This window comes from Lepidochelys olivacea (assembly GCF_965140295.1).
Source record: "Lepidochelys olivacea isolate rLepOli2 genome assembly, chromosome: 10".
NCBI lineage: Eukaryota > Metazoa > Chordata > Testudines > Cheloniidae > Lepidochelys > Lepidochelys olivacea.
Window position 1 is genome coordinate 45,136,888 of NC_140420.1, and position 23,492 is coordinate 45,160,379.

The following is a 23,492-nucleotide window of genomic DNA, read 5'->3' on the forward strand; positions in this document are numbered from 1 at the left end:
ACTTCTGCCAAAACCTGGCTACATTTGATTTATTATGTGATTAACTGTCCCTTACTACACATTTGTCTACTGTCTAGACTACATTAACTATATAGCTGGTTACCAGGAAAGAATATGAAGTAACACACTCAGTTATGGTTTTCTGAGCGTGTCCATCCTGAAGCAGTGAACTCCATTTCAATCCTACCCCAAGAACAAAGCTGCTCAGTCTGCATTTCAGTACCTCGTTCCAGAGAGTCCAGTTTCCAGTTTCTCAAAAGTTATTTAAAATACTCCTTTTATGAATGAAACATGTTAGAAGTATCAGTTTAAGCACTAGAAAGGATTCTCCTCAAGGTTTTAGTTTGGAAGCGGGAGAACAAAGCTCTATGGCGGGAGAGTCTGGAAGCGTGAAAATACAATAATCTGTCCGGCATTATTTTAGATCAAATCAAAGAATGTGTGTTTGGCCTACAGGTAAGGGAATGTATGAGGCAGACCACACAGGGTGGAGACACACTCCTCCCCACTTCCTTGGAGAGATCAACTTTTTAATTAGAGGAAGTCTTTACTTTCTCTCAGGGCCTGTCTATAAATTTTGGTAGTGCATTAAGCTAATTCAGGAAAAAGGCACTCATTTAGAAATAAGAGTGTCCACACACAGGTTTTCCAGACTAGCTCTTCCACTTTAAAATCATACCCTATGTTATTCTGAAATAACTCATGAGAGCATGAGGCCGTAACATGTTATAGGAAGTCTCCTCCAATAGAAGTGTTTGGTGTACGTAAGAGGGTGGTTTGCCTGTGGGCTGGAGACCCTGGGGTTAAGTCAGTCCTGATTACAAGAAGAGTCCCACCTGAGAGAAATCAGGTGATTCCAATATAAAAGGCAGCAGAAAGCTCCAGGGAGGATGTGACTGAGACAGTAGCTCAGACTACCAAAGGCAGGAAAGGAAGCCCGACAGAAAGCTGGGGAAGCTCAGGAAACAGAAGACTGTGTGGAGATGGGACTGGTGGAAGGAGCAGGTAAGAGGAGCAAGCATGGCTCCTGCAAAGCCCTGGCCAGATAAAAACTGTGAGTGAGAGTTAAAGAAGGGAAGATGAGCTGAAAAACTGTGTGTTTCTTTTGGACTTTTGAGATCTGCTTTTGACAGACTCTGTTCCCAACCTGAGGAGAACTGGTGATGAGTGAATTAAAGGCTTGAGCTTAAAAGGTCACTGGAGACAGTGAGTTCATGGTGGGAGGGGCACAGATGAAGGGGAAACAGAGGAATGGTGGCTACAGAGGCAATTCTGGCCATGATGGAATGCTTGGGAGGCAGTAAGTGGCCAGTGTTACAGCCTCTAACGGATTAGGCTGGGTTGAAGCTATGTGATGTTTTAAGAGCTTGAAACCCAAAACTAAGTGCTCCAAAGAGGATACAGCGTCTGGAGGCAGATATCAAGGTGGTGACTATGGAAATCTGCTTCCTCAGCCTAATAAGTCCATTCACTCATCATTGATCTTAAACCACTGAAATGTTCAAATAATGGATCAGATCATAGATCTTTCAAGAAGTGCCCATTCTTCAACGATACAGATATTGACTTGTGGCACGGTAGAGTGATCAACACTTTCCAAGACATTTAGATCCCTCACCCACAGAGGCAGGCATGTATGATCATACATAAAATTAAAATTGGCTTGTAACTGCCAATTCCTTTCAGTTCAACTGCTACAGTCCAACATGCATTCCCACTCTAAGAAAAGGGCATCTGCAGGGTGGGAAGGTGCCCGAGCAATTTACCCTGTGTCTAAATGATTATTCCTACATCGATCTGCACTTGGAGACTCAAATACTAAGTGTGCCTGTTAAAACATTTGCATTTTGTAAGTAAGCTGAACATACAACAAACCATGTAACTGAGAGGCTAGCAAACTCACCTACTTTAAAAAAAATGAGGAGTACTTGTGGCACTTAGAGACTAACACATTTATTTGGGCATAAGCTTTCGTGGGCTAAAACCCACTTCATCGGATGCACGCAGTGGAAAATATAAGCTTATGCCCAAATAAATGCGTTAGTCTCTAAGGTGCCACAAGTACTTCTCGTTTTTTTTGCTGGTACAGACTAACACGGCTACCACTCTGAAACCTGTAACCTACTTTAAAGTCTGTCTGATTTTAAACATTTTGTGTGTGTGTGGGGGGGAAGTATCATTATACATAGTGATGTAATGAACACAAAGTCCAATGACAAAAGTTAAATATATCATAAACGGGAAGGAGGAAGAGAGACTAATATGTGGAAACAAATATATGTTATCAGAATTCATGAACAAAACATTGTAAAAAGTAATTGCCAGGAACCAAATGCCAAAGAAACACTTTAAATGACAAGTATAGGAGAAGTGCAAATAAAAATATTCTTGATATTTTTATTGCTTTTTTATGATTTATAGAGTATCTAAAAATTGTGTGTTTGTGTTTTAAAAACACACTCACGAATAGGACTTTACTTCTCTTCATGGAGGTCCCACTGGAAACCCAGTGTGGGAAAGGGAGATCACAACAGACTGAAACCTGAGCTACAGACTTTCCAGCCCTCCATTAGAAGAGCGACAACGTCTAATTAGAAATATATAATTTTTATCAAATGTAATCCGGGTTTCTATTTTATCCTAATCAGTTTCTCATACTGATCCCATCAATTAAAAAAACCAACATTATATATAACAAATACAAGAAAGTGGAAGGTGATAGTCATGAATATAAATCAGAATGTAGGAATGGTAGAAAATTGATAAGGGAAGCAAAGGGACAATAGAAGAAATTTATGGCCAGCAGAGTTAAGGGCAATGAGAGTTTTAAAACTATATTAGGAACAAAAAGAATCCTAACAATGGTATTTGTCCATTACTAGATAGAAATGGGAGAATTATCAATAATAGTGAAAGTAATAAGCCATTGGAACAACTTACCAAGGGTCATTGGGGATTCTCCATCGCTGACAATGTTTAAATCAAGACTAGATGTTTTTTGAAAAGATCTGCTCTTCAGAAGGAATTATTTTGGGGAGTTCTATGGCCTGTTACATAGGAAGTCACACTAGATGATTACAGTGGACCCCCTTCTGGCCTTAGAATCTATAACTATGAAAAATACCTTAGCTGAGTGCCTGAGTTTGTGTTACAGGTTTTAACAAATTTTAACCCAAAGAGTTTAACTAAGCATCCTCTAATTGCTAGGAAAGCAGTAGCTCAAGTTTCAGCTCAGTACTTTTCCCCTAAACCTCTATCCGGTCTTCCATTGCGTCTCCAGCAGAAGTAGGGAAGTTGAGAAGTGATATTCCTGATATTTCTCAGGCAAGAAAAAACTTGAGGCTCTTGACATTACATCATAAAGGAGCACAAATTTTTCCCCTTTTAATTTAAGAATTAAATGTAAAAATTATAACAATATCAAAGATTCATGATTAAGACCACAGAAAGTCAGGCAATTAAAAACTTCATTTTCTGATAGCCTCATAAGTACTTATTGGTATTCTTGCTCAAATGTGTCACTTAAGATAGCGTGACCTCTTGGTCCAATATTGGCAGTTAGCCAATATTCAGAGTCTTGCCAGGTTGTTTCAGTTAGGAAGATAAATTGATTATATAAGTCAGATATTTCTCTGGGGAAATCGTGTTTACGAAGAATGTACCCAAAGTTCTGTTTTCCTGAACAAAGTAGGAACAAACTGAGTTTCCTTGTCCATAATCCCCAAGCTTGCATTTCCAGAGAGTCCTGTGACCCAAGGAGCTCTGTTTCTGTTCCCTCTCAGGGCCATGCTCATGACGGTTTCTCTCAGTGTTTACTAGTTTTCTGTCTCAGACACACACTGTTGAAACAAATCAGTGTCAAAGCCCCTGCATTTGCAAATGGTCTCCAGGGAAACCCCATAGGCAACATGACTTAGCTTCTGCTCCTGCCCTGACATGATAGTCACTGCCTTGGATGGTAGCTTCATTTGTTTCAACTATCACTACACAAAGAGGCATTTAGTTGCTGCTTCTTTTAGACTGATTGAAGGGTTCTTATTATACCCATTGACATGATTGATGGCAGTCATTAACACCTTCCAACATAACTTTACTACTTTTTGTTACATATTTAAGGAAAACAAGAACACAAAATAGTATACAAGTAAGATGCAACTGAGTTAATTTTGCTAGTGCAGCAGTTCTCAACCTGAATCCCGCCATCCCATGGGGGTTGAACTCTCAGCTGCCCTGGAATTACACTGCCCCATGGGGGCGAAAGCCCAGCTGCCCTGGAACCCTGCCATGCCACATAGGCTGAAGCCAAAGCCTGAGCAACTTCGCTCTGCAGGGCCCCCTGTGGCACAAAGCCTCAGGCAATTGCCCTGCTTGCTACCCCGCAACGTTGGCTCTAGCTTTCATATGCAGAAAAACAGTAGTTGTGTCACAGGTGGGCTGTGGAGTTTAGCATGTTTGGGGTAGGAGGTTCAGAGAAAAAAAAAAGGTGGAGAACCCCTGTGCTACTAGACATGAGCTCTAGAAATTCCATTGTGTGTTCTATTTTTGTGTCTCAGTGGATTTGCTATACAAATAGTGATCGAATTCTCAGTTTACAAGAATTTCCTAATTGCTAGCACTGCAAATTCAAACTGGAACCTAAGTGCAAAGAATTATTATTTCTGGCTCACACATCTCCACTCAAAAGCTTCTACAATATGGTCCTCATTTACCATATCTAACCCTGTCTACAGCAGGATTTCAAAGGTGTAAATGAGAAAAGATTTTTGCCCCTGTAATTGGAATTTAGTTAACGATTGTGCTGTTCAGTACAGAATCCAACTCACTCTCCCAAAGTGATATTGGTTCTGCAGTGCTAACAAGATAAATAGTATATTTCTTTTTATTACTTAAATCAGAAGAGCTGGCTGAATACACAAGGGTCTGAGTAAGATGTTTTATGCAGTTACTTTTCAAAGTAGAATTGTTTACTTTTCAAAGTAGAATTGTGTTTTTAAAAAAATAACAATGAGGAGTCCTTGTGGCACCTTAGAGACTAATTAATTTATTTGGGCATAAGCTTTTGTGGGCTAAAACCCACTTCATCAGATGCATGGAGTGGAAAATACAGTAGGCAGGTATAAATACACAGCACATGAAAAGATGGGAGTTGCCTTACTAAGTGCGGGGGTGGGTGGGTGGGTTGGGGACAGTGCTAATGAGCCATTTCAATTAAGGTGGAAGTGGCCTCTTCTCAACAGTTGACAAGAAGGGGTGAATACCAAGGGAGGGGGAAAAATCACTTTTGTAGTGCAAATGAAGCCAGTGCAATCAAGGTGGCCCATTTCAAACAGTTGACAGGGTGTGAGCATCAGCAGAGGGATACTCACACTTTGTCAATTGGCCACCTTGATTGCATTGGCCTCATTTGCACTACAAAAGTGATGATTTCCCACCCCCCTTGGTATTCACCCCTTCTTGTCAACTGTTGAGAAGAGACCACTTTCACCTTAATTGAATTGGCTCATTAACACTGACCCCCCACTTGGTAAGGCAACTCCCATCTTTTCATGTGCTGTGTATTTATACCTGCCTACTTGTATATTCCACTCCATGCATCTGATGAAGTGGGTTTTAGCCCACAAAAGCTTATGCCCAAATAAATTAGTTAGTCTCTAAGGTGCCACAAGGACTCCTCATTGTTTTTACTGATACATACTAACATGGCTACCATTCTGAAACCTGTGTTTTAAAAGTAATCAGTAAATTTGAAATCTCATCTTTTCAAAAAAAGCTTTAAAAGTAGATTCAGATACCACATCTGTGTCTCTCTCTCTCCTTTGTTGCTCTCTGAAGGAGTCTCAAAAAATTGGAGAAAGTGACAATATGCAAAATGCTATTAAATTAACAAAGAAAACAAACTCAAAACAGAGGAAGAGAGGTCACTTATACATTCATAGATATTAAGGTCAGAAGGGACCATTATGATCATCTTAATCTGACCACCTGCACAATGCAGGCCACAGAATCTCACCCACCCACTCCTGAAATAAACCTCTCACTTATGTCTGAGCTATTGAAGTCCTCAAATCATGGTTTAAAGACTTGAAGGTGCAGAGAATCCTCCAGCGAGTAACCTGTGCCCCATGCTACAGAGGAAGGCGAAAAAAACCCCAGGGCCCTGGAGGAAAATTCCTTCCTGACCCCAAATATAGCGATCAGCTGAACTCTGAGCATGTGGGCAAGATTCACCAGCCAGATACCTAGGAAAGAATTCTCTGTAGTAACTCAGATCCCCCCCATCTAACATCCCATCGCGTCTATTTATCATGAATAGTTAAAGATCAATTAATTGCCAAAATCATGTTATCCCATCATACCATCTCCTCCATAAACTTATCGAGTTTAATCTTGAAGCCAGATAGGTCTTTTGCCCCCACTGCTTCCCTTGGAAGGCTGTTTCAGAACTTCACTCCTCTGATGGTTAGAAACCTTCATGTAATTTCAAGTCTAAACTTCCCGATGGCCAGTTTATATCCATTTATTCTTGTGTCCACAGTGGTACTGAGCTTAAATAATTCCTCTCCCTCTCTGGTATTAACTGTGGCTCTCTGAGGGTGTCCTATGCACATTCACACTCTGCCCACCTTCCTCTTTTCCTTCATAAATGCGTCACTCTGAGGAACTGAAGTGGCCCTTCTCAAGAACAGGAATAAACAGAAATACGAAGAGAGCACCCTGCAGAAACATTTCCCCCTCTAGTCTTTCAGTTGTAGTAGCCTTTTTTGTTTATAAAAGAAAAATAAGTTTGCAGCACTTAAAGGCTGTGTCAACAGTATTAATAAACTCCTTGCTTAGGAACTAATGCACTGGTGTAGCTTATGAGCGCTGATCATTTTAACAGTAGAGTCTGAGGCAGGTCTACGAACCTATATCAGTGTAACTGTCACTCAGGGGTATGAAAAATTAATCCCTGAGCAATGTAGCTATACTGAACTAACCCCCTCTCCCCCATATTGACAATGCTATGTCTATATAGCTATTGCCTCTCGGGGAGGTGGATTAATTTTGTCGATGGCAGAAGCTCACCCATTGGCACAGGAGGCTTTCACTAAAGCATTACAGTAGTGCAGCTGCGTGGGTACTGCTGTAGCACATGAAGACAAGCCCTAAGTTCCTTGAAGCAACTATTGCATATGTAGTATCAAACTCTGCACTGAGGAAGAACTTCAACTGAAGTCAATAAGAGTTTGTCTGAGAAAGTAGCGTAGGATGTGGCCCTTAACCATGTAACTGTAGCCTTAATTTTTAGTGCCCATGTTTCATGTGCTGCTTTCAAACAGTCATAGCTGTCAAATCATATCCCAAAGGTTTTACACACACAGACACTAGTTCATAATGAGATAATTACATCTTTGCAAAGCTTCAATCTTTGGTCATTTTTACTATGTCCACGTGTGGTTAGTTTTGTTTTTTTTATTTTAAGCACACACAGCTGGAAGGGTCTTCCCACCCACTTCCTGGATCTCAAAGAAAATGGAAATTTTGTTCAAATTTTCCTAAAAAGATTCCAGCAGAGAAGAAGAATGAAAAATGTGAGGCCAAGAAAGTAGATTTTGCTGTCTAAAATTCACTAAGTGATACATTTTAACATATACCTTGAGCCCTTGCCAGGGCAGACTGCCTCGAAGGAAATACATGAACATGTGGCCAAGGGCTTCCAAGTCATCTCGCCGACTTTGCTCTGAAAGGCACAAGAGACTACATGTTATTGCTTCAGCTACTGAAGTAAAACTAACTGGTTCAGCAACCAGATTTATTTCTGAAATCTATTACATGAAAAGTCTATTTACTTATCTTTCCATATGCACAAAAGTTATTATAGCTCAGATCATCCTCTTGTATAAGAATACCTAAAACTGGCCAAAGCAAATAAATGCCAAATTAAAAAAAAAGAAAAAAATCAGCTAGCTGTAACTGGCCTACGCAAAGGCTGGACATGCTGTACAATAGAGAATGTTTAAATTCTTATGTTACTCAGATCAAAATGGAGGATTAAAGTAGCAATAGTACAAGAGTAAAACAGTCCCTAAACTGTGATCTCAAGAGTGATGGTGGTCTGAAGCATTTGATGACCATCCTGTAGAGACTGGATAGGTCACATGTTGCTGGCTCTTTTCCAACTGTTTTTATAGCTCATTACATCACAGCAATTAAAAAGAAATACTTCCCCGTTTCTTTTCCTTACAAGTGTTTGCTGCAGTTGCCACAAAGATGTTATATGATTGTTAATGGGAGAGAAGGTGGTCCATATGATCACAGGTGAGACGGGATGTGTCCAGAAGATAATCCATTAAGATGCGGGCCTACATTATGAAAGTTCAAGAACCGATGCAATAGAGGACACCAATCCTAAGTATTTCATTTATTAGTTCAGATACAAATGGAGCTTTTTCCTTGTATCGTTCAATATGACCCAAAATGCTTGATTTCAAGTTTTCAAAGCTAGGAGACCCCAGCTTCAATATGTTTGATTTCTAGTTTATGATGTTTTAGAAAAAGTTCTGAACTCTGTTTAAGATGCAGTTTATGGATCAACCTGCTGTCCCCAGGAATTAAAAAACTGAAGTTAAGCTAGGTTACAGACTAGTCTGCCATTACTTCCATCTGCAGGCAGCTCACACATTCAGAGCCAGGCATGTGGAGCAAATCCAGTCATCCAACCCACATGTAGAAACACAATATGCTTAAAGAGCTGTCCCTGTGCTGTGTAATTTGCATGAAGAGGAGCAAGCAGTCCTTTGCACAGCATGATGTGTCTTGGAAACTACCTAGCAAATGTAGCTCTCAAAATAGTATGTGAAGAGGAGAGGCTAAAAAGGCAACTACTGCATATTACTGATGTAGCTGTAAATAGGAAGGATACAACTCTTAATTCAATGGGGAAAATAATTACAATATGGATACAGTTATCAGCAAGAGAGTCAGGATCTTTGACCTTGGAAAAGGACTGGTAAAATGCCATAGTCAGTTTGATTAGAGTAATAATGCTCAGCATTAAATCATTAACAAGAAATTGGCAATGATGATCTAGGGAGGACTTTGATTATACACTCTCCCCACCTTTATGCAGGAGGAAACTTCATCTGGGCCAAATTCACTAGCAAGACACCACTCATACTGTGGCTTCCTGCAATGCCTCCAACCTATTACAAGAGTCTCAATTGCTACATCTTCCTGTAACAATAGGCCCCTCTTAAGTAGTTAGGATGATAGATGCACTGCACAAGGTCTTAACATGTTGTCTAAACTAGGTGGAACAACTATCCACATAAGACAATAAGGGCCCAACAGCACCTTCCCAAAATTAAAAACATCTTAGAAATAACTATACTTTCCAAAAGCAAGGCCTTTAAAGTAAGCTAGAAAAGCTGCAATGAAAATAAATCCATTGCATACAGAAAGTACATGGTATAATTAATAATTTAAAATATAAAAACAAGTACTATTCTCCTTTTGGGACTTGAGTGACTTGGTGCAAAAATAGTTTTGAAGACAATAGTTAAATCACCCAAACTTTTAAAAACATTTCCTTTCACATCCTGCATACTTACAAATCAGTGTTCATCAACAATTAGGGTGACCAGACAGCAAATGTGAAAAATTGGGATGGGGGTGGGAGGTAATAAGAGCCTATATAAGAAAAAGACCCCAAAATCGGGACTGTCCCTATACAATCGGGACATCTGGTCACCCTATCAACAATAAAAATCAAGGTTATTCACCAGTTAGTGGAGTTTGAGAACAGCCTCTGCACATTCCCAGTTGTAGGATCAAGGAATCATAGAATCATAGAATATCAGGGTTGGAAGGGACCCCAGAAGGTCATCTAGTCCAACCCCCTGCTCAAAGCAGGACCAATTCCCAGTTAAATCATCCCAGCCAGGGCTTTGTCAAGCCTGACCTTAAAAACCTCTAAGGAACGAGATTCTACCACCTCCCTAGGTAACGCATTCCAGTGTTTCACCACCCTCTTAGTGAAAGTTTTTCCTAATATCCAATCTAAACCTCTCCCACTGCAACTTGAGACCATTACTCCTTGTCCTGTCCTCTTCTACCAATGAGAATAGTCTAGAACCATCCTCTCTGGAACCCCCTTTCAGGTAATTGAAAGCAGCTATCAAATCCCCCCTCATTCTTCTCTTCTGCAGGCTAAACAATCCCAGCTCCCTCAGCCTCTCCTCATAACTCATGTGTTCCAGTCCCCTAATCATTTTTGTTGCCCTTCGCTGGACTCTCTCCAATTTATCCACATCCTTCTTGAAGTGTGGGGCCCAAAACTGGACACAGTACTCCAGATGAGGCCTCACCAATGTCGAATAGAGGGGGACGATCACGTCCCTCGATCTGCTCGCTATGCCCCTACTTATACATCCCAAAATGCCATTGGCCTTCTTGGCAACAAGGGCACACTGCTGACTCATATCCAGCTTCTCGTCCACTGTCACCCCTAGGTCCTTTTCCGCAGAACTGCTACCTAGCCATTCGGTCCCTAGTCTGTAGCTGTGCATTGGGTTCTTCCGTCCTAAGTGCAGGACCCTGCACTTATCCTTATTGAACCTCATCAGATTTCTTTTGGCCCAATCCTCCAATTTGTCTAGGTCTTTCTGTATCCTATTCCTCCCCTCCAGCGTACCTACCACTCCTCCCAGTTTAGTATCATCCACAAATTTGCTGAGAGTGCAATCCACACCATCCTCCAGATCATTTATGAAGATATTGAACAAAACCGGCCCCAGGACCGACCCTTGGGGCACTCCACTTGATACCGGCTGCCAACTAGATATGGAGCCATTGATCACTACCCGTTGAGCCCGACAATCTAGCCAGCTTTCTACCCACCTTGTAGTGCATTCATCCAGCCCATACTTCCTTAACTTGCTGACAAGAATACTGTGGGAGACCATGTCAAAAGCTTTGCTAAAGTCAAGAAACAATACATCCACTGCTTTCCCTTCATCCACAGAACCAGTACTCTCATGCAAGTGCTTCAGGATTGATTCTTTGAGGACCTGCCCCATGATTTTTCCAGGGACTGAAGTGAGGCTGACTGGCCTGTAGTTCCCAGGATCCTCCTTCTTCCCTTTTTTAAAGATTGGCACTACATTAGCCTTTTTCCAGTCATCCGGGACTTCCCCCGTTCGCCACGAGTTTTCAAAGATAATGGCCAATGGCTCTGCAATCACAGCCGCCAATTCCTTCAGCACTCTCGGATGCAACTCGTCCGGCCCCATGGACTTGTGCACGTCCAGCTTTTCTAAATAGTCCCTAACCGCCTCTATCTCCACAGAGGGCTGGCCATCTCTTCCCCATTTTGTGATGCCCAGCGCAGCAGTCTGGGAGCTGACCTTGTTAGTGAAAACAGAGGCAAAAAAAGCATTGAGTACATTAGCTTTTTCCACATCCTCTGTCACTAGGTTGCCTCCCTCATTCAGTAAGGGGCCCACACATTCCTTGGCTTTCTTCTTGTTGCCAACATACCTGAAGAAACCCTTCTTGTTACTCTTGACATCTCTGGCTAGCTGCAGCTCCAGGTGCGATTTGGCCCTCCTGATAACATTCCTACATGCCCGAGCAATATTTTTATACTCTTCCCTGGTCATATGTCCAACCTTCCACTTCTTGTAAGCTTCTTTTTTATGTTTAAGATCCGCTAGGATTTCACCATTAAGCCAAGCTGGTCGCCTGCCATATTTACTATTCTTTCGACTCATCGGGATGGTTTGTCCCTGTAACCTCAACAGGGATTCCTTGAAATACAGCCAGCTCTCCTGGACTCCTTTCCCCTTCAAGTTAGTCCCCCAGGGGATCCTGGCCATCCGTTCCCTGAGGGAGTCGAAGTCTGCTTTCCTGAAGTCCAGGGTCCATATCCTGCTGCTTACCTTTCTTCCCTGCGTCAGGATCCTGAACTCAACCAACTCATGGTCACTGCCTCCCAGATTCCCATCCACTTTTGCTTCCCCCACTAATTCTACCTGGTTTGTGAGCAGCAGGTCAAGAAAAGCGCCCCCCCTAGTTGGCTCCTCTAGCACTTGCGCCAGGAAATTGTCCCCTACGCTTTCCAAAAACTTCCTGTACCATCAGCTTTCTACCTCTTCTAAAGAGCAGCATCCATGGGGACTATTCACACTCCCTGTCCCGCCTACCTCCTTGTGAACATTTTTGAGGCTATAAAATAGGAGAGTGAGGAGGGATTGGCCCAAACAGACACCACTCTCCAGAAGCTTCCAAAAGGAGTGTATTTGCCTTGATCTCATAAATGGGAACGTAGAGAGGCCACTCACAAAATATTCCATTAACCTAAAAGTTTAAGTGAACACAAATATTTAGTAAAATGGAGTTGATCTGGAACTTCAAAAGCAATTGCTTTCAAGTTTAGAACAGCAACATTTTAGTCACTTAGGGCAAAGAAGTTTCTTTCTCCTAAGATATTAAAATCAGGTAAAGCGAAGTGATGCTTTGTTAAATGTAGTGGAAACCAGAGCAAGGTGTTCTCCTACTTTAGCTGCTATTTGGAGGAGGCATGTGATGGGCTAGATAATTTAACAGTCCCAACATGCTGCCTGCCAGCTGTTCCAACTTTCTCTGAGACCGGCAAGTGTTTAGAGCAAGATTCTTGTTTCCCTGGCTGAAGGGACAACCCTCTTATCATGGAAGGTTGAAGCAGGGGCCGAGGAGAATGAGATTCTGTAAAATGAAGTCAAGGAAATGTAAAATATTTAGGAAAATTATGAAAATTCAGTTATCCCCTTCTACCAACAGTACACAAAGTGACGGACTGATTCAGCAACCACTGAAAATGGAAGGCTCTGGGCAAAACTGAACAAATACACAGAACTGTGCAGCAGAAGAGAACTGCTGCTTTAAATGTTTATATAAAATAATTACTCAAACCTCCCCTTCCACCAGTGCAGAACTGTTCCCTTCTGTATATTCTCCTGCATTATTCCTTGCCTAGTTTTAAAAGAAGAGACCATCATGATAAATGCATATAATATTTAATAGTTTAGAGATGGCTTGACTGGTACTGGAACACCATGGGCCAATCTATAGTTGGAGCTCTAAAGGAGAATGTAATGCTCTTATTAAAAAGAGTACAAAGCATAGTAAGTTAGCATAAAGCGAACAAACCTTTGCCAAGATGTGTATTGATGGACATATATCTTGCTGTTCCAGTTAGGCTCTTGTGTTCCCTGTAAGGTATGTGTTTTTTGGTTTCAGGATCAATGTACTCCTTGGCCAATCCAAAGTCGATGATGTGAATGACGTGTTCTTTCTTATTGCCTTGCCGGCCAATAAGGAAATTCTCTGGCTTGACATCTCGGTAAATGAGGTTCTTTGAATGCACATATTCCATTCGAGATATCTGCAGAAGTATGAGACAAATGTTATTCATATCCAGTACACTAATCACACTTTGGTGCTAATGGCCCATTAATACTTTGTATTAACACAGCCATTCACACCCAGTGATCTCAAAGTGTTTTGCAAATACAATACACACATAAGGAATGGAATTTTACAAATAGGGAAACTGAGGCAGAGATTACATGACTTACCCTAGGTTAGAGAGTCATATACAGAGCAGAGAACTGTACCCAGAATTCTTGACTCCCAGACCCCTGCTCTAAACACTACATTATACTCCCTCTATTTTATGTGAAGGAATGAAATATGTAAAAATATTCAGAGGTGATTTTTTTAAATACACATAATCAACAGAGCATAACTCTTGGAATGATTCCATGGAGGACTAAAACAAATAGCCAGACATTTTTGCATTGATTTTTAAAAACACTTCCAAACCCAGATTACTGAGAATTGTCGCTCTTTTTGCCTCGCTTTACTGCTCCTACTCTCACCAATCTCCTCCCTCATCCCATATGCTGCCTCAGACCATGCCAAGTTCTTAAGGGGAAAAAAAGTCTCCTATGTAACAGCACTAAGAATAATAATGACTTAGTCATGTCGGCTGTCAATAATTAGAAATAGCAAGGAAACTTTCAGACAATCAATGAATTAAAGTGTTATTACTGCCCAATCCTACTCTTATGCTGGCACTACTCCTGAAAAAGGCTTAAAATCCTTTACACTTCCACATTCCATATATGGCCCAAGATTTCCAATGCTGCCGTAAGCAGCTGTTTTTCTTTAGGGTTTGTCTTCACTGCAGAGTTAGCTTGAGGCATAAAATTCTGATGTTGCCTACAACCCGACTCCTATCCACTCACAAGCTTGAGTAAAGGTGTTTAAAACTCAAGAGAGCTAGCCCATCAGAAGAGTGTGGGTTTGAGCCTGAGTGCTGCTGATGCTTCAGCTAGCGATGCAGTGGGGATGCAGGTACTCTGTGCAGCTAATCCAATCACTATGTGCAGCTGAGCGTTTTGCAGTGCAACTGCTCTCAGCATAGTCTATACTACAAACATAGGTCAACTTAAGTTGCCTTGTGTTGACCCGTTTCAGCATGTCTCCACTCAAATGTGTCTCCAGCTGACGTAAGTCCCCTGATAGAGCAATGCAGTAAAACTACCTCCCTGAATGACGTGGAGGCATGGTCAGTCTATTGAGGTCAACACAGTGAGTGTAGATGTGTGAGCCACCACCTTTTGAAGCCCTTTAAAAATATTTTTGAAAGGCCTTTTCCTGATTGCCCAGCTTGGCAAGCATACCTAGCAGCTCTTCCTTGTGATGTGCAACTCCACAACTCACCAGGCCAGCTCCACACACTAGACACTCCCTGGTGTAGACAGGAGGTATTGGATCTCCTGGGCCTGGGCGGAGAAGATGCTATGCAAGCACAGCTATGGACCAGCCGAAGAAACATGGACATCCATGAACAGATTGCATGGGGATATAGGCAAAAGGGTAGGCCAGGGATCAGCCACGCTGCTGCATGAAAGCGAAGGAACTGCACCAGGCATATCACAAGGCCAGGGAAGCCAACAACCTGTCTCGTGCCAAGCTGCAGACCTGCTGCTTTGACAAGCTACATGCCATACTTGGCACAGACCATACCAGCATCCCGAAAGGCACCATGGATACCTCAGAGGAGCCTGAGACAAGAGATCCCTGATGTGAACAGTGAGGAGGAGGAGGAAGATGACGGGGGGTGGAAAGGGGAAATGTGGTTGGGAGAGGTGTCCAGTCATGCCACAAGTCAGGACCTGTTTGAGACTCCACCACAGTCTACCCAATCCCACTGAGCATGGCAAGCCCAATAAAGGAGAAGACACCTCAGGAAAGTGTGTGCATGCATTTTTCCTTACAATGTTTAAATGTAAAGATGGCGTCCATCCCATCCCCAAGTTTACAAGACACAGGTATCAACTTTTAATTGTTTTACTCGTACGAGAAAAGGGAGCAGCACAACAAACTGAGGCAGAGTGATGGAGAATCCACTATGACCCACAGTAAATTCTTCCAGCGGTTAATTCCCCTTACTGTCAAAAATTTACACCCCATCTCTGTTCTGAGTTTGTCTAGCTTCAACTTTCAGCCATATCTTTCTCTGCTTGATTGAAGAACCTATTATTACGTATTTGTTCCCCGTGTAGGTTCTTAGATTGTAACCATCACCCCTAAACCTTTCCTATGCCACTCCAGTATTAATTCTGCTGGCATCATTGCGGTACACAGCATGGCAGCATGAGGACCAGGTCTGTACCCAGACGCTTGCAGTGTCTGTTCCCTTGCCACCTCTGTTACCCTCATGAGACTGATATCACATAGGGTCACCTTGGGGAGACAGCGGAAATTTTCATTACAAGTGCTCGTACCGCAAACAATAGAGCATGTGATCCCCACCCATAGTGATATCCGGGTCTCTCAACCATGGCTTCCCCTAACATGCTGCTGGTTTGGGTGGCAGGGATCAGTGTTGACCTCAGAATCTGCAAGTCCAGGGTGACTGCTACCAGCAGCATGAAGGGTGTGTGTGCTTTTCCTGTGTTCTCTTGTCATCGCAGCCCAAATCCCGGAGCCGCTGTGGACGAAGACTGCACATTGGAAGGCTTTACGCTGGTCCCCAGTCTCTATGCACTGGCCATGTTGCTAAGGGGAGAGGGTATTGCCCACCTGTGCTCCTGATGTGGGTTGCCCACAAGTTGCAGCACAAGGTCCATTGCCCATGCCACCAGGTCATACTCACCATCGCCGGAACAGCAAACCAGGTCACTGAATAGCTAGGGATACTGATTATGTTCTGGCTTGCATGTCAGTGTAATAAGGGGAGTGATTTTTAAAGAGCAACTTGGTACTAGACCCCCGGTATGCACTGACAATGGTTGCTTGTGCTTTGCATGCCTTACAGTGGAAAGCTTGGCCTGCAACACAGCCCCCAGACCGGTGGAGAAGCTACAGCAGATTAGAAGACAGAAAAAGAGAATGCATGATGACATGTTCAGCAAGTTGATAATACCTCTGGGAGAGCTGACACTGAGCTAAGAGCCTGGAGGATTTCATTGTCTGAAAAAATGGACATGGAAAGCAGGAGAGCATCCCAGGAGTATGAGCATGCTGTTCAGGATAAGATGCTCTGGATTATGAAAGAGCCATCAGACATGTTGAGACATCTGGTTCAGTTTCAAGAAAAACAGCTTGAGGCTAGACTCCATCTGCAGCCCCTGCAGAACAGCCTGCAAACATCACCCTGTTCCCAATCCCCGCCCCCATCCCCCCTAAATGTTCCAGGAGGCAGGGGGAGGAGGTGCAGTATCCCTTTCACTCAACATTGGGGGAGGATATTAAGAACAAAAGGTGGCCATTCAAAGACCTTTGATGGGCAAGATTTCTGTGCTTACAGATAAGCTGACTTGGTTTCTCCTCTCTCAATTTTATCACACTGTTTCCCCAAGGTTAAATTATTTTCGTGGTCTTTCAGTTTGTTTGTGCAATAAAAGTCAATGTTTCAAGAATTAAACACTCTTTATTTATTCCAAGCATGGAGGTTGGGGGGGGGGGGGGGAGGTGGGCAGGCAGGCAGGCAGAAGGGAGGTATAGGGAAACTGAAGCAATGGTGGGGATAGTTTGTGTGATGGGCTCCCCCCGGTGTGCCACCTGGACCTGGGGTACCACTGAGCCTTCTGACCTACCACCCTGGGCTCCCTCTCACACTGTGCTGCTGTGACAAGCTGCAAAGCCCTCCAGCCTGCAATTTACCAGCATTCACACAGGTAGGGACTCACCCAGCTGCAGTTACACACAGGCTCTCTAACCACCAGCTTCCCAGCCTAGGGCCCCAGAGCAGTACGATCCTGCCCTGGTCAAATCTGGCCAGTATATGGGTTTACTATCCAGTCCGCCTCTCCCTCAATGTGAAGAGAACAATGCACACTTGTGGTAACCAAGCAGAATTTCTTCCTCAAGCACTCCAGTCAAAACTCACTGGTTTGGATTAAAACATAAAATAAGTTTATTAACCAAAAAAGGTAGATTTTAAGTGATTATAAGTGATAAGAAACAGACCAAAACAGATTACCCAGTAAATAAACCACACACAAACCAAGTATAAAATACTAGAAAGATAGGGTATGAACTAGCAGATTCTCACCCTGAGAGATGATACAAGCAGGCTGCAGATTCTTAAGGGGCAAGCTGCATTTGCTTTACAGCTTGGAACCCCTAGATCTTTCATACACAGGCTAGAAATCCCTTTAGCCTGGATCCAGCACTTCCCCCAGTTCAGTCTGTTCCTCAGGTGTTTCAAGTTGTCTTCTTGTGTGGGGAGTGAAGAACCACAGATGATGTCACTTCCTGCCTTATACAACTTTAGCATATGACGGGAACCCTTTGTTTCAAAGCTTGGTTCCCAGACTGGTTTGTGGAAAATACTGACATCCCAAGATGGAGTCCAGCATCATGTGTCCTGGACACATCCTTGTAGAGTCATAGCAGCCATTACTTACAGGCTTTCTGGAGTGTTCTCCAAGTGGGAGATAAACTTCTTGTAAGGCTTATTGTTTTCCCTAATGGGTCATCGCCCTGAATAAGCCCTTGCCAACCAGCTATCTAGACTGAAAGCATCTTGTCTAGTGGGCATTACCCAGGTGTAACTACATTTGAAGTACAGATACATAGTCAGTATTTATAAGTTCAAATACAAAAATGATACCTGCATAATAGAATAATCATATTCAGCAAATCATAACTCTTTCAATGACACCTCACATGACTTATCTTGTACAAAATGCATCATAATTATGCCATAATCCTATCATATTGTCATCACTGTGAAGAACATGGGGTGCAGTGTTACAGTATGGGAAGGCACAATGCAGATAAGGGGCGCACATTACTGTGGCTCATTACTGGAATAAGTTTTCAAAGCCTCCCGGAGATTTAGAGCTCCTCGCGGGGCTTTTCTTAATGCCCTGTTATCTGGCTGATCAAAATTAGTTGCCAGGCCATCCGCCTCCACGCCCTACCCTTGCAGAAACTTCTCTCCCTTTGCCTAATAGATACTATGGAGCACACAGCCGGCAGTGGTAACAATGGTGATATTGCCTTCACTGATGTCTAACCTAGTAATCAAATTGCACCAGCAACCCTTTAAACATCCAAAGGCACATTCCACCACCATTCTGCACGTGCTCAGCCTATTGTTGAACTGTTCCTTACTGGTGTCCAGGTGGCCAGTGTACAGCTTCATGATCCATGGGAGCAAGGGGTAGACTGGATCTCCAGGATCACTATTGGCATTTCTACATCATCAAAGGTTATTTTGCAAACGGGAAAGGAAGTCCCTTATTGCACCTTTCAGACCTATGCTCCTAAAGATGTGTGCATCATGCCCCTTACCTGATCATCCAATGTTCATACCGGTGAAATGCCCCTTGTGATCCACCAGTGCTTTCAATACCATCGAGAAGTACCCCTTCCGGTTTATATACTTTTTGGCGAGGTGCTCTGGTGCCAAGATAGGAATATGTGCACCATCTATTGCCCCACCACAGTTAGGGAACACCATTGCAGCAAAACCACCCGCTACGTCCTGCACATTTCCAAGCTTCACTACCCTTCTTAGCAGAAGTGGAGCAATGGCCCTGCAAACGTGGATCATAACTCTTACGGTGGATTTACCAACTCCGAATTTATTCCCCACTGACCGGTAGCAGTCTGGCATTGCAAGCTTCTACAGAGCTATCGCCACTCATTTCTCCACTGTCAGAGCAGGTCTCATTTTAGTGTTGCTGTGCTTCAGGGCTGGGAAAAGCTCTGCACAAAGTTCCAGGAAAATGGCCTTCGGCATTCAAAAGTTCGTCTGTAGCCACTGCTCATCATTCCATAACTACATAATGATGCGATCCCACAAGTCAGTGCTTGTTTCCTGGGACCAGAAAGAACGCTTCACCATGGTCAGTTGCTGTGTGACTGCCAGCAGCAACTGAGAATTGTTTTGTTCTATGGCTTGCAGTAGGGCTGCTTGAAGGACATCACAATGTTCCACACAGCGGGTCCTGTCTTGGCTCTGGAAATACTGCAGGATAAGGCACGAGGTGTTTGTAATGCTCACAAGAGTGCACAGCTGAACGGGGTCCATGCTTCTAGAGCTATGAAGTATGCGCAGCTAAGCCAGGCTTTTGAAAAAAAAAAGGGACAAAAAAGTTTGGGTTGTTTTCCGTTGATATCAGGGTAGGGAGGGAGAGAAGGAGGGAGAAAACGGCATCATGGGAGGTCGAAGCCATGTTCCCATTTCACTCTGCAACAATGTTTTGGTCCCATGAGGCACTGCAAGCCCTACATAAAACCCCATTTGGCTAGTTGCATTATGGGATAGCTACCCACAATGCACTGCTCTCTGCATTAATGCAAGTGCTGCTAGTGAAGACACACTCCACTGACACAATGTGTGTGGGTTGGACATGCCCGACCAACTTAATTACCACGGCAGTTGGATGTCATCTTAAATTAAGTTGACTTAACTTTGTAGTGTAGACATGCCCTAAAAAACTATTATATGCCACAGGCAAAGAACAGGAGGGACTGAGGTGCAACAGTGTCTGAGGCCCCTGCAATAACAGCGAATTAAGAGATATATACCCAAATGATCCTCTCAAGTGACTTCCATCTCATGCTGCAGAGGAAGGCAACTTCCCCTAAGGTCACTATCAATTTGACCTGGGAAAAAATTCCTTCCCAACCCCACATATGGCAAGCAGTTAGACCTTAAACATATGAGCAAAAACCAGCCAACCAAGAACCTCAGAGAAAGAATGCTCGGTGCCACCTCAGAGCCCTGGCCCGCCCTGCCCAGTGTTCCATCTCCAGCTGTGGCCATCTTTGATACTTCAGAGGAAGGGGTGGGGGTTGGAGACACACCCAGAATACAATGTGGAGAAACAAATTCCTGTCTGACCTCTGGCAGGTGACTGGCTGAAGATGAGAGATGAGATTTTAGGAATATCAGACATGAGCCAGAAGGGCTCCCCACCATCACGATAACCACGTCATACAAGCCCACTCAGCACTCTTTCAAATCTAATAGTTTGCCCTACAACTCCTATTGGGAGGCTTTTCTAGAACCTCTCTTCTCTGATGGTTAAAAATATTGTAATTTCCAGCCTAAATTTGTTCATGGCCAGTTGTAAAGAACTTCCTCCCTGGTGTTTACCCCCAATATATTTTTAGAGATTAACCTTATCCTCTCAGCCTTTGTTTTGCTAGACTAAACAAGTCAAGCTCTTTTAGTCTCCTAGACACTCCATTCCCCTGATCATCCCAGTAGCTCTTCTCTGTACCTCTTCCACTTGAAATTCATCTTTTTTTTAACATGGGTGACCAGAATTGTACACAGTATGCCAGAGGAGATCTTACCAGTGCCTTGTAAAATGTCATTAATACTTAGGAACATAAAACCATAAGAACCGCCATACTGGATCAGACCAATGGTCCACATAGCCCAGTATCCTGTCTTCCAACAGTAGCCAATGCCAGGTGCTTCAGAGGGAATGAACAGAACAGGGCAACTATCGACTGATCCATCCCCAGTCCCAGCATCTGGCAGTCAGAGGCTTAGGAACACCCAAAGTATGGAGTTGCATCCCTGATCATGTTGGCTAACAGTCACTGATGGACCTATCCTGCATAAAAACATAACTTTTTTTTAAAAACTTAATTATAATTCCTGATTCTGATGTACTTAAATTTTTGCTGTTAGTTTGAGAGTCTTTTGCTAGTTACTTTTCAAATTCTTTTTTTTGGCCTACCTAACTGATAGCATTCACAGGACCAGCCTATGGTGCATTCTACGGGCATATGGAATTCCTTTCCATATAATCAATGTCATCAAAAGCTTCTATTTCAACTTTACATGCAGTGTTGATCACAGTGAGCTCAGTTTTGAAGTCAAAACAATGTACGTCAGGGGTGTGTCATGTCTGCAATCCTCTTCAACATTGCCATCAACTGGGTAATGCAGCGTACAACAGAAGACATGCCAAGAGGCATTAAATGGATACTCTTCTCATTCCTTGAAGACCTAGACTTCGCAGATGATGTCTCTCTATCACAAACCCAACACCATATACAAGAAAAAACAACTTGATTCAAAGCATTCAGCCAGCAAATTGGACTGAAAATCAACCGCAATAAGACAGATATGACCTTTAATATAGCCTCACCATCACCAGTACGGAGAGAGGATGTTCTCACCAATGTAGAAACATTCACATACTTGGGCAGCATCATCAGCCAGGATGGTGGAACAAGCCAGGACATCCGTAACAAAATCAATAAAGCCAGGAACACCTTCAGGAGCTTAAATACAGTCTGGAAATCATCAAAATACTACCCCAAACCAAACTCATGATTTATCAGAGCTGCATACTTTCAACACAGAGCTGCATACTTTCAACACTACTTTAAAGTGCAGAATGCTGGGAAATGAGGAAGTAGGACATGACCAAACTGTCTTCATTCCATACAATCTGATTCAGAAAAATCCTCCACATCTTTTGGCCCAGAACAATCTCAAACAAGATCTATTGACACACTGCAGCCAAGAGGATCTGAGCACCATCATTGCCAGGAGGCGTTGGAGATGGATCGATCATGTGCTTCAGATGGAAACTGATTCCATCACCAGAGTAGCAATAAGAGAACACAGGAAGGCAAGCGAAAACAAGGCCATCCAAAACCAACATGGTGAAGAGCTGTGGAAGCCGACCTGAAAAACCTGGGGCACAGCTGGGGAACCATTGAAAGACTTGCCAGAAACAGACAGAAGGGGAGGAGCCTCATCACAGCCCTAAATGCCAGAGGCATAATAGGAACATGATGATGATGAATTATAGTTTTACACTTGATTTGCCAGCGTTTATGCTCCTTTCTACTTTCCTCAGTAGGATCTGACTTCCAATTTTTACAGAATACCCTTTTGCCTCTAACTGCTTCTTTTACCTTGTTGGTTAGCCATTGTGACACTTTTTTGTTCCTCTTATTATGTTTTTTAATTTGGGGTATACATTTGATTTGAGTCTCTATTATGATGTTTTTAAAAAAGTTTCCATGCAGCTTCCAAGCATGCCACTTTTGTGACTGTACCTTTTAATTTACATTTAACTAGCTTCCTCATTTTTGTGTAGTTCCCCTTTCTATAGTTAAATATACTGTGGTGGGCTTCTTTGGTATCTCCCCCCACAAAAGGATGTTACATTTTATTACGTTATGGTCACTGTTACTGAGCGATTCAGCTATATTCACCTCTTGGATCAGATCCTGTGCTCCACTTATGACTAAATCAAGAATTGCCTCTCCCCTTGTGGGTACCAGGACCAACCACTCCAAGAAGCAGTCATTTATGATGTCTAGAAACTTCTCTACACCCTGTCCTGAGGTGACACTTATCCAGTCAATATGGGAATAGTTGAAATATTTCTCTATTTTTACTGGAAATGCCTTACCTGATGCATTTTAGGATCACATTTGCCTTTTTCGTAGCTCAGTCATCTTGTGATTAACCAACACACCTCAGTCTCTCACCTCCTGTGTCGCTCCCAACTGATGATACTCCAGTATATAGCATAAATTCTTATTAGACCTTCAGTGCATGACCTTGCATTTTAAATTCCATCCCGTTTCTGTTACTCCAGTTTTCAAGGTCATCCAGTTCTTCCTACATAATATTCTGATGTTTCTCTGTATTGACAATGTCTCCCAACGTTGTAACATGAATAAGTTTCATTAACACACTTCTACTTTCGTGCCAAGGTTAGTAACAGAAATATTAAATAAATCTGTCCCTAGATTGATCCTTGAGGAACTTCACTAATAACCTCCCTTCAGTCTCTCTGCTCACCTTTCAGAGCAACTGGTTGCTTTCTTCCCTTTAACCAAATCCTTACCTACCGTGTTAGTCTGTATTTGCAAAAAGAAAAGGAGTACTTGTGGCACCTTAGAGACTAACCAATTTATTTGAGCATAAGCTTTCGTGAGCTACAGCTCATGCATCCGATGAAGTG

At 42.8% G+C, this 23,492-nt stretch overlaps 1 protein-coding gene across 5 annotated transcripts in view; it reads right to left on the reverse strand.

Annotated features, from left to right (window-relative positions):
* Positions 1-23,492, reverse strand: part of CSNK1G1 (casein kinase 1 gamma 1) — a 260,942-nt gene that overhangs the window by 62,476 nt on the left and 174,974 nt on the right. For all 5 annotated transcript variants that reach the window (XM_084640922.1, XM_084640920.1, XM_084640919.1 and 2 more), the window contains 2 exons: positions 13,168-13,402; positions 7,635-7,720 (listed from right to left, as the gene is read on the reverse strand). In XM_084640922.1, the coding sequence (XP_084497048.1) occupies positions 7,635-7,720; positions 13,168-13,402 (321 nt within the window). The remainder of the gene's footprint in view (positions 1-7,634; positions 7,721-13,167; positions 13,403-23,492) is intronic.